This window comes from Sphaerodactylus townsendi, linkage group LG09, assembly GCF_021028975.2.
Source record: "Sphaerodactylus townsendi isolate TG3544 linkage group LG09, MPM_Stown_v2.3, whole genome shotgun sequence".
Lineage (NCBI taxonomy): Eukaryota > Metazoa > Chordata > Lepidosauria > Squamata > Sphaerodactylidae > Sphaerodactylus > Sphaerodactylus townsendi.
This window is the reverse complement of record NC_059433.1, coordinates 24,543,931-24,555,987: the sequence shown is the minus strand read 5'-3', so window position 1 is coordinate 24,555,987 and position 12,057 is coordinate 24,543,931. Positions and strand designations below refer to the sequence as shown.

Here is a 12,057-nt window from a genome sequence, read left to right as displayed (position 1 = left end):
CCTCCCCTGCCATTCCTTCCCTTGGTGGGGTGGGTTAAGTGCTTAGGGACTCAGGTTTATAGCGATTTCCGCTTTTCCCACCAAAAAGTTACCGTGCCAAAATGGCGGAGTGGGAATTCTCTCCCCCTAAGGAGACCTTTGTTAAATCAGCCACAGAGGCCACCCGAGCGGCTATCGGGGGGGGGGGGGGTTACCCCTTCCTCACTTAAATGTGTTGGTGACTCATCACAGAATTAGGCAGAATTTAAAGTGAACTTTTGCCTCAAGCTCCATTTCATTGGGGGCTTGTCCAGGAGGTATGGCTGAATAATGAATAGGAAGAATACAGTACAGAAACATCACTAATGTCCGAATATCTATCTGTTCTCAACTCATTCCATAAACTAATATTTTAAATGTATAAATTTAAGATATGTAAACATTACTTTTGATGTAGTTCAAAATGAATGAATACAATTGACTTGCCTTTGAAGCTGGATATCAGACTCTGTTACCTTCAAGTTACCTCAGGTTCTACTAATAATTTTATATTGCCTTTCTCTCTGATGTATTGATATTACCTACATTTCATAGAGCTCCTGGGAAGAGAGCATTCATACACTCCTAGAGATGCTCAGATTGAGCCAGTGATTTGTAGTGGTTAAGATCAGTATGTTAAAATCTGGAACCCTGGGTTTGATTCTCCATTCCTCCACGTAAAGCCTGTCAGGTGTCTCTGGGCCAGTCACAGTTCTGTCAGAACTCTCACACAAAGGCAGGCCATGACAAACTACCCCTGAGTCTCTCTTGCCTGAGAAACCTACAGGGGTCGCCATAAGTCAGTCATGACTTGACAACATTTTCCAACACCACCAGAGATGCTCAGTCCCTGGAGTCATTCCAAGTTTCATTGAATGTTGTGCATCTTGAGAAGGCCATAATATTATATAAATTTAAATTAATTTAAATTAAAAAATTTGATTATGCATCAGATCGTTGTTGTGGGCTTTCTGGACTGTGGCCGTGGTCTGCTACATCTTGTTCCTAATGTTTCACTGGCATCTGTGACTGGCATCTTTAGAGGTATATCGCAGAGAGAAGTGTGGACATAACACACTTCTCTCTGTGATGCACCTCTGAAGATGCCAGCCACAGATGCAGGCAAAATATTAGGAACAAGATCTACCAGACCACAGCCACATTGCCCGGAAAGCCCACAACAACCAGTTGAGTCCAGCTGTGAAAGCCTTCTGCATCAGATGTGACTTCTGGGGAAGTTACACAGAAGTGGGCTACTTGATTATTTATTTGTAGATTTTGACATTTAAAATTTGGATAAATGTTGTCATTTGGTAACTGTAAAGAGTATGAATGGTTGAATGTTATAATTTCAGGAAACATTTGCTTGCTAACAATGGGAGTAGGAAAGCTATTAACATGTGGAGAGCCTTATCCAGCTTTGAACTTTCCATTGGAGACACACAGATTGGATGATGGAAATGTGACTAGTCCAAGAATATTCCAGAAATGTGGTATAGCCAAAAGTAAGACTTGACCAGTCGTAAGTTATGTTTTACCCCCTTCCCCAGAAAAACGGAGCTGTCTCAGCAAATGTAATGCATCTTGCATGAATTAAAGAGCACAACCACTGCTGAGTAGACAAATAATAGTTTGTTATAGAAATATTTTTGACAAGTATTTCATTGCACATCGGACATGTCAGTTTGAAGCTTTCATATTTGCATCTTCATCATCCTCTAACTTTTCTTTCAACAGGTAGAGAGAATTGTTGATAAGAGGAAAAACAAGAAAGGAAAAACAGAATATTTAGTACGATGGAAAGGCTACGAGAGCGAAGATGACACATGGGAGCCTGAACAGCACCTTGTGAATTGTGAGGAATATATACATGAATTCAATAGACATCATAATGAAAAGCAAAAAGAAAGCACATTAACAAGGACAAACAGGACATCTCCAAATAATGCAAGAAAGCAAATTTCTAGATCTACAAATAGTTCCTTTTCAAAGACTTCTCCCAAGTCTTTAGTTATTGGAAAAGACCATGAATCAAAAAATAACCAATTGTTTACTTCTGCCCAGAAGTTTCGGAAAAATGCCAGCCCCCTGTCTGGCAGAAAAAACATGGATCTATCGAAATCAGGTATCAAAATCCTTGTGCCCAAAAGTCCTATTAAAAGTCGGACAGCAGTGGATGGATTTCAAAATGAAAGCCCTGGTAAGCTGGACCGTGTAGAACAGGGTCAGGAAGATTCTATAGCGCCAGAAGTGGCGGCAGAAAAACCAGTTGGAGCTTTATTAGGACCTGGAGAAGAGCGTGCCAGAATGGGAAGTAGGCCAAGAATACATCCATTAGTGCCACAGTTACCTGTGCCAGTAACCACTACCATTGCATCTGCATTAACAATAAATGGAAAAGGTAAGTGTGTATCTCCAAATTTCAGAATTGCCAAAAAATCTCTTGGTGAGTTGATAAAAACATCAGCAATAAGTTGTTCAGTGGATCTCTTGCAGCGGTATGTTCTTGTTTTTGGAGTTACTGTTACCCTGTACACAGTTTCTCATTTGTTTGAGATATCTTCAAAAGCCGTTATAGGTCCCCCGGTCCCTTCCTCGAAATCTATTGGGACTAACTGCTCAAATGAACGTGAGTTATATCTGTGGCTTGACGTGTCAAGTTGAGCATTCACTAATTGTTGCGTGGTTGCTTTGTGTTTATTTAATTATATCTTAAAGCATTTCCATCCTGTCTTTTCTCCTGGGACTAAGTGGTATTGCTTACATGTCTTGAGGCTGGGCCTAATATGATGTGTTGTGGTTATTAGGAACTGAAGTGACATTTATCATGGAAGCCGTGCTTTTTGCTGTGGTACGAATTCTTCTACGGCAGTTTGCTAACGTTTTATCACTTCTCCCCCCCCTTTTGCTGAAAGAATTATTGATCCCTTCCATGCACTTTTCCAAAAATGCAAAATTATTGTGCATTTAAAGACCACAGTTTACTCTGTTCCCCAGTATATTCATAATGAATATGTGTGCTTGACTAAGTCTGTATTAAAAAGAGAGAATACAAAATTATACCTGCCAGAGAGCTACACTGACGCCAGATTCTGCAGCTGGGTGTGCTAGAAAGCCAAAAATTGTGACCTGTTTTTGCTATGAATGCAGCTGTAGATAATTGGGAGGGGGAATCTTCTACAATGTGCACCTCTGGTGCTCATGAAAAAAATATGCTAGAGAGGAAGGCCATGGGGGAGAAGTAGAACCATTTCCTAGTGGGTGTAAAGTTAGGGCGTTACAGAGGTAATTGTAAGCTGATTTGTGTGTCTTTTTGACAAGATTCCTGAACCTAATTGTTTTACTCCCTCCTCCCTCTTTAGATAGTAATTCAAATGCTGCATGTTGCTTCTGGGGACCTTCTACTGAGTCTATTATCTGAGTTATGGACTTTTGCCCTAAAACAGTGATGGTGAACCTAAGGCACAGAGTGCCCCCCCCCCCACACACACATCTAGGCTGGCCTGGGCAGCTGGGCTCGATTATTAGCATTAAACCTAAGACCTAGTTTTGGGGAAGTAGTGTAGGTAACCCTGTTAAGCACTGTTAAACTAAAGTGTGATCCTTTACCTGGGAGTGAGCTCAGTTGCTGGCAATGGGGCTTGCTTCTGAGTAAACCCTCCTATGGTCGTGATTCACCCATTCGAAGTGTTGCACGGCTGCTTCAAAGCAAAGCCATCGACTACCACCAAGCTTACTCCTGAGTAACGCACACCTTGGAGCCAACCATTTTTTCTAAACTAAAACCTCAGTATTCAGGTTAAATTACCGTGTTGGCACTTTGCGATAAATAAGTGGGTTTTGGGTTGCAATTTGGGCACTTGGTCTCGAAAAGGTTCGCCATCACTGCCCTAAAATCTGGCCCCAATGGCACCACTATGCGTGCACAATTTATATGTATGTTTCAGTGGTTTATTTTTCACAGTAAGTATGCTAATCATGTAGGTTGTCAGTAGCATGGTGAGAAACTTGTACAGATATTTGTGTATCTTTTTGACCAGATTCTTGAACCTAATTGTCTTATTCCCTCCCGCCCCCTTAGATAATAATTCAAATATGCAGATGCACAAATGATCGTAATTCAAATGCACAATGACATATTGTAAAAGGCATTTTTTGGCGGAACATAAATATTCAAATCCACCCTAAAGTTTGCTTATCTCAGTTATGTTGTCCCATCTTGGTTATTTGGGCATAATTGAAAATGAAGCACGTCACTTTATTTTTTCTGTAAGAGGGACGTTTCACTTTGACAAAGACCTAATTGTCCACCAAACTTGAACGAAATAAGTTTGGCTACCAGAAGAAGACGTTTACACTTTGCAAATCAAGGATACCTTGGTCTTACGCTGTCTCAACACTTTCTCTGCAAAGAAGCAAAATATGAAAATTCTGATGTCTCGTTCAATAAATGTATCCTACTTTGCCAACTGCAGAGGTCAGGTTACAGCAGCCTGCTCGACTCTCCATGCCGCGCTGACAAGGAGGCACGGTCTTTCAAGGCAGAGGTCAGGTTTCCAGAAGGGAGGCAAACAAACACTGTGTTCCAGTCCAGGGTCAGGATCCAGGATTTCAGGCAGAGAAGTGGTGGCAGTTTGGCGTTTGCTATACTTGTTGCAACCACGCCCTACAGCACCACCTGGGAGCTGCTGCTACTTCCTTAGCCACAATCCTTCAGCTTATCATCACGTCATCAAGTAGCTGACGCCGGCCAGGAGACAAGCACTGGATCACCTTGCTTGCAGCTCCAGTCTCAACTTCTTTTGGTGTTGCTCCAAAGGTGTAGGGATCTTGGAGTATCTGCCTGCCTTTTTTCTGGAGACTTAAGGCTGGGGTGGGCTCATGATTCTGTGCCCAGCTCTGGCTGTATCTTGCTGCATGGCTGCCTGCCTTCTGCTGGCTCAGAACTAGCTGCACAGGGTCCATCTTCCCCTGAGGAACCCCATTGTCCTCAAACCCCGGCTGACCCGTGACAAAATGCTTCAATTTCAGCAGAGGCTAAATACCAAGTACAGATTGTTTTCTTTACATGGTGGTGCTGAACTACAGGTAACTAAGTATGTGCAGTCAAAATGCAATTAATCAAGATCCAGCCCAGGGGTCTGCAACCTGCGGCTCTCCAGATGTTCATGGACCACAATTCCCATCAGCCCCTGCCACCATGGCCAATTGGCTGATAGGAATTGTAGTCCATGAACATCTGGAGTGACGCAGGTTGCAGACCCCTGATCTAGCCCATCCCATTTCCATTCACAAAAGCTCAGAGTATGGACAGATCCATTTCTGTCACTTAGATATTTGGAAAACTTTAATAGAAATGTATAAGTAGATTTGCCATTGTTAACTGTTTGTTTATTGTGTGATTTTAATACTGCCCTTCCCGTTTCAGGCTCAGAATGGTTTTCAACTTCCATAAAAACATAACATAACATATGCAGCATAAATAGTTTTTAAATGTACAGTTAAAATTTAAGCTTAAAATATAACAGAAATTCAGTAGAAAATTTTAACCTTATCTATGTTCAGTAGCCCTCTCTTCTTAATGACATCTAGAGTTTAATTTTGATGGGGGCTACAGCAGAGGGAATCAACAGAAAGGAACTGGGGCATGGATAAGGCGGGGAAAGGGGTATAGGAAAGAACAAGGGGAGGTGGGAGGAAGAGGCAAGGGAAAAATGAAGGAGGGGGCTGGTGATATTTCCGTAGCTGCCTCAACCATACACCTGGTGGAACAGCTCTGTCTCCCAAAGACCCAGTACCCCACCTGGAGCCAATGCAACTGGCAAAGCATTGGTTGAATATGTGCATACCATGTGAGGACCATCACTGTCACATTTATACCACCTTCCGGATCAGACCCAAGGGTAGCCCTCTCTATCTCTACTTTTATGTATATCATGTTTTTTTTCCTTTACCGTATATACTTGTGTATAAGTCGAGCTTTTCAGCACATTTTTGTGCTAAAAAAGCCCCCCTCGACTTATACACAAGTCAGCTGTATTTTAAAAAATATTTTAGGGTTTTTACTTTGTTGGCCACCGGGGGCGCAGTTTTTAGGCTAGTGGCACCAAAATTTCAGGATGTCATCAGGTAACACTCCTGATAATACCGGCCAAGTTTGGTTCAGTTTGGTAAAGTTTGGTCCAAAACTTTGGACCGGCAAAGGTCCAATGGGAGCTAATAGTAGATGAGGCTACATTTTGAGGGTCCATAACTTTGGACCTCCTGAACCAAACTTCACCAAACCTGGGTGGTATCATCAGGAGGATCTCCTAAAGATACTCGTAAATGTTGGTACTGCTAACATAAACATTCCTCCCCTGACAGGTTGTGTAAATGTCCCTTCTAAAATGACACCTGCCATGTGCAATTTTAAAATATTGTACACTAAAATAATGAACTATTTTTTTTAAAAGCAGGGTAGTTTTGAGTCACAGTGAACACGCATGTTCATTCCAGTTTTTACTGTAAGATCCATTGTTTAAAAACCTTCCTTACAAAAAAGCTAAGGTTTTTGTACTTTTTAAGTTATTGTTGAGACCATATTGTTGTTGTTGACCCTCTTTTCCACTTACAGAGCTAGTTCACTGTTTTTCTTTGAAATAAATATTCAAAAACATTTAACCTACTGGCGCCTCAATTAATGTAATTTTATTGGTATCTATTTTTATTTTTGAAATTTACCAGTAGCTGCTGCATTTCCCACCCTTGACTTATACGCGAATCAATAAGTTTTCCCATTTTTTTGTGGTAAAATTAGGTGCCTCGACTTATATGCGGGTCAACTTATACACGAGTATATACTGTAACTCTATTTAGTTGCTGGATTTTGAGGTTTTTTTCCCCTTGAGGTTTTTCTGTTTTTTCTTAAAGAAAGGACTTAAAATTTAAAGGAATATTTCCAACCTCGAGGAAAGTTTGTACATTTCTTTTGGACTCTTAGTTCTTGCTTTCTTTTTCCTGGGAAGCAAGGTGATGGAATAGCTCAGTAGCTGTGTGCTTGACACGGATATGAACAGTGTTGTATCCATGGCTTTTGGGCACAGTATTCTCATGTTCTGCTGCATGAGCTGACCGGTTTTCATAGAACCCCGTGGCTCTGGATAAGGTATGGAGTCTATGTTTTTCATGAGTTGTTTCATTGTTTGGAGCTACACTGGAAGTAGAGCAAACAGGAAGGAGAGGGAACAGTTGCCTTTCTCCCAGTGTGTTGTTGACGGCCATTCTGTTCACCTAGCAGTATACAGAGGCTTTGTTTGTACATTGTACATTGCAGACAGGTTGTGGAGATTGCATCACACACACACACTCACACACACACACACACACACACACACACACACACACACACACACACACACACACACACACACACACACACACACACACGGTAATAAGTAGTATGTCGACCTGCAGCCTGTGACAATGGAAGTGAAGGAAAACTATTTTCTTCTCCCCATAAAAAAGCCCAAAAGATGTGTACAGATCTTTCTTGCAGAAAGAGATTTATCGCATCAGTGCTATTGATTTCTTAATAATGGTAAAAGGACCAGATCTTTCTGCTGGATAAGAGTATCTTGGCATTACTTTATTTAGAACAGAGGTCTGCAACCTGCGGCTCTCCAGATGTTCATGGACTACGAATTCCATCAGCCCCTGCCAGCATGGCCTATTGGCCATGCTGGCAGGGGCTGATGGGAATTGTAGCCCATAAACATCTGGAGAGCCACAGGTTGCAGACCCCTGATTTAGAAGAAGCCTTGAGGAGGGAAGTGTGAGTCTATCTTATGAGTCTAGCCACGAGTGTGTAAAAGAGTTAGGGATGGTTGTGTGTGTTTAAACAGAAGCGCAGTGAATGGACAAGGAAAGCCAATCCTGCTTCCATCAGCTTACCACACTGCACTCTTCTTTTTGAGCTACAGTGGAACCTCAGTTTTCATTGCCTTCAGGTTTCATCAGTTTCAGTTTTCATCGGTTTTTTCAGTGAAAAATTTGTCTTAGTTTTCATCAATTTGCCTTGGTTTTCATTGATTTGCAGTAAGGTGCAGGGGTTTGTGGAGAAAAATCACCCAGACAAAGCTGTTGCAGGCCATGTCTGCAACTTGTTTAATGACAATGTCTTGCCCCATTTCAGACAAATCTTAAAGAGGCGTCAGAAACAGACCTCTTTGGACAGCTTTCTGGTGCGACATTGGTCCACTGGCTCTGAAGCTGGTCCTAGTGTTACTGTTTGCAGCATTAAACACCATGTTTATTCACCAAAAAAATGTGTTTTTGGTATGTTTTTTGGAGTGCCTAGAACAGATTAATTGGATTTACATTGATTCCTATGGAAAAGTTTGCCTTGGTTTTCATCGGTTTCGGTTTTCATCGATTCTTTTCGGGCGGATTACCAACGAAAACTGAGGTTCCACTGTACAGTTTCTCCTGGTTAGACATTGCTGGAAGTCAGGACAGACAGAGAAGATAAAAATGCTGAAACGAACAGAAGATAAGGAAATATTTTATTTATTCATTACAGGTATATAGTATAAGAGGGAGTGGGGTTTTGTTGCCCTGAACCACCCACTCCATTTCTGTGTGTGTATTTATACATAAAAAACCCCTTCCTACCGCCATGTACCAATCTGTCCTTCCTTCACTGTACATTTTGGGAGTGTTCTTACCATTCTGTGACATTTATGGAAGAGTGTTGGTTGGAGAAGGGGTGCATTACTTGAGAATATCTCAGTTGAGGTGTTGGGAAGTTGCTTTTGACTTCCAAGTCTCTTGGAAACCTCTCCCGTTAAAACCAACATGAACAGCTCATTGATTTCCTAGTATAAGTTTTAATACAAGTATTTAAAGAACCTAATTCCTGTTTGTAGCAAACTCATTTCGCAGTCTCCTTCAGACCCTTTACGTGTACGGGAGATTTTCTGTGGTGACTTGAAGGAGCTGTCATAGTTTCACCGTGTGTCTTAATCAGCAGCCTCCAGTTGAAAGTGTGAACTAAGGCTGTCTTCTAAACAGAGCTATTCTAGGGAAAAATAGCTTGCAGTTTTGTGACACAATAGCTTATGTGATCGGTATTTAGCTATCATTATTGCATTATTCATGCGTGGCTGTTGAGATTATGGGCTATGTTGTACCACTCCAGTTAGCAAAATAAGTAGCCTTCCTCCAACTTGTTACTCTTCCACTGGCAGCAGAAGGCTTATTCAAATGGAGCAAGACACCTTGCTTTGCCGAGTGAAGTGACTTCTGCCATACATCTTTCAACTGAGCAGCTTCCTCTTTTTAATATCACTGCAACCCTGTATACATTTACCTTTTAATAAGCCTGATTTAAAATCAGCATGCCATCAAAGTCTTAGAGTTCCTTCAATTTGATTTTGATAATGGACTTCGCAGTGCCACTCTCCGACGCCAGATCGCTGCCCTTTCCACAGTGTGGCACTTGTTTCAAGAAATACTAGCCACACGTCATCCTGATATCACCAGGTTCCTATGGGGAGTTTCTCAGTCACAAGCTCCCACCCAACATAGATTCCCATCCTGGAGACTACATTCTGTGCTTGTGGCCTTAACTCGCTCGCCTTTTGAACCTGCACAATCCATACATCTCAGATGGCTATGCATGAAAGTCTTGTTCCTAGTGGCTGGAGAGTTTCTGAACTTCGCAGACTATCTATTAATCCTAATCTATGCATCTTCCTCAAAGACAGGGTTGTCCTCAGAACAGACCCTACCTTCAGCAAATTCCACATTCCATTCTAATCAACCTGTGGTGCTTCCAACCTTCTGTCCTCAACCTTCCATGGACAACGAAAGACTGGCACAACCTAGACGTCCGAAGGTCCCTCAAGGCCTTCATCCTGCGTACCCAGGATATCAGACAGAAAGCTTATTCATTAACATTTCCTCTCCTAACCTGGCAGACAAATGTCGACTGCAGCCATCAGTCTGGCCCCTAAGTCCTGCATCATAGAGGCCTATAAAGCTGGGAACTTGACTGTTCCACCAGGTATCACAGCACATTCCATTCAAAGTGCCGCTACCAACGCTGCCTTTCGTAATCAAGCATTGGTAGAAGAGTTATATAGAGCAGCCATCTGGTTGTCTTCCTCCACATTTGTCTGACATTATAAAATCCAATCCTGGTTAGCCAAAGAGTTCTTGACCACGTTTCATCTGTCTAAATTGTCCTGCCCCTTAGGGACACTGCTCTAGGAGGTCCCACTACAGATGTCCTCCTGCCCTCCAGGAGAAGGACCCTTCAGGTAAGAGTCCAATGGACTATTCTGGGTGCCAGTCAGACCCCCAGCCACTGAGCCGTGGCCCTCCCCAACAAAACTGTACCACAGCTAATTAGTAGACTGTCGTAATAGGAAATGTTTTGTTTTTAAGGGACATGTTTGGGTTTGTGGTCAGATTTAAAACAAAGTTTTCAGTATGTGGAAAAGATAGACTAGATGAAGACATCTTGTTGGAATTTCATGTAGCTTGGTCAGACAAAACAATACATTGTTATAGATACTAGAAGTGTCTGCTAAGAGAGCAACTTCCTCCTCCAGAAGAGATCAAAGAATTGGTCTGAGATCTGTTGCTGGAAGAACTGTTTACCCATTGAATTTATTTTAAAAGGAATGCGTCTTTAAACAGTCAGAATCCCAGACTCATTCACATTTTTAGAACATATAATTAAAATGCAGCCTTCAAGTGGATTGCTGAGATTCCCACCTCTATTTTTTTTAAAAAAATTATTCTGACAGATGATAAGCAGCTAAGTAGTTTGGCTCATGACTGAGTCATCCTGGTCAGTAAGGCAGGTTATCTCATGCTGTGGTCTCCCCTCCCCGCTGCATGGAAGCTTGTAGTTTTTGGACAGCAGTACTGCTTACTCCAGTTACAGCTAGAAACAGTAGTCATATGTTGATATCTTCTGTTCCCGCTGAAAAGTTTAATGTGAACCAGTTCTGCTTCTTAACCTTTCATCCATAGCTGCTCATTAAGTATACAGCGCTGTTATTAAATACTCCCCCAAGCCACAAGTATAAAATTAAGACAAGGAAACTTTATGTATCTAGACACATTTGGTATATGCATACAGTACAGATATCTAAATGAGTCTCAATGGGCCCTTTATGTCTGATGGCCATCCAGCCACCTCCTTAAATGTTAGGTTTGATTCCTGTTTGGGGAGTAGGGGTAGAATCTGGGTTTGAGGTGATGGGATGAATAGTATAAAACACCCTCTTCTAATGATAGAAGACCCTTTTTTCTTGATTGTGGCTTCCTGCATGGCAGGGAATTGGACTCAACGGCCCTTTTGGTCTCTTCCAACTCCGTGATTCTATGATTAATATATTCTGCCCGTCTTTGGCTCCTGGAGCTGTTTAGAGGCCGTGGCTGGTTGGTTGAGAGTGAGTCGGCTAAAGTTAAATCCAGCAAAGATGGATGTCCTGTGGTTGGGTCGAGGGGAGCAACCTGTGGACTTTTGCCTGCCTACGCTGGACGGCGAGGCTTTGCACTTAGCCTCGTCTGTCAGAAGCCTGGGAATGACTTTGGACCCGATGCTGTCACTTGAGGCCCAGGTCACTCGGACAGCCAGGTAACGTTCCATCATCTTCGGCAGGCATGGCAACTGGCCCCATATCTCCCCCATTCTGACCTAGCCATAGTGATCCATGCAGTGGTCACCTCCAGGCTTGATTTTTGTAACTCGCTTTACGCTGGCCTGCCTTTGACTGTAATCCGGAAACTGAAACTCGTGCAACATGCAGCAGCCAGACTCCTTACTGGAGCTTCAACCAGGACTGGATTACGCCAGTCCTATACCATCTGCACTGGCTGCCTGTTGAGTTCCGGATCATATTCAAAGTATTGGTTTTAACCTTTAAGGCTAAAAGCAGCCTTGAGCCTGCGTACCTCAGGGACCGCCTCTCCCCGTATTGCCCCACTACCGTGTTTCCCCGAAAATAAGACAGTGTCTTATATTAATTTTTGCTCCCAAAGATG

General features: G+C 42.4%; 1 protein-coding gene across 1 annotated transcript in view; it reads left to right on the top strand.

The window, feature by feature from the left end:
• The window catches only part of CDYL (chromodomain Y like), a 102,219-nt gene that overhangs the window by 16,818 nt on the left and 73,344 nt on the right, over positions 1-12,057 (top strand). The window contains exon 3 of the mRNA XM_048508522.1: positions 1,756-2,419. Within this exon, the coding sequence (XP_048364479.1) occupies positions 1,756-2,419 (664 nt within the window). The remainder of the gene's footprint in view (positions 1-1,755; positions 2,420-12,057) is intronic.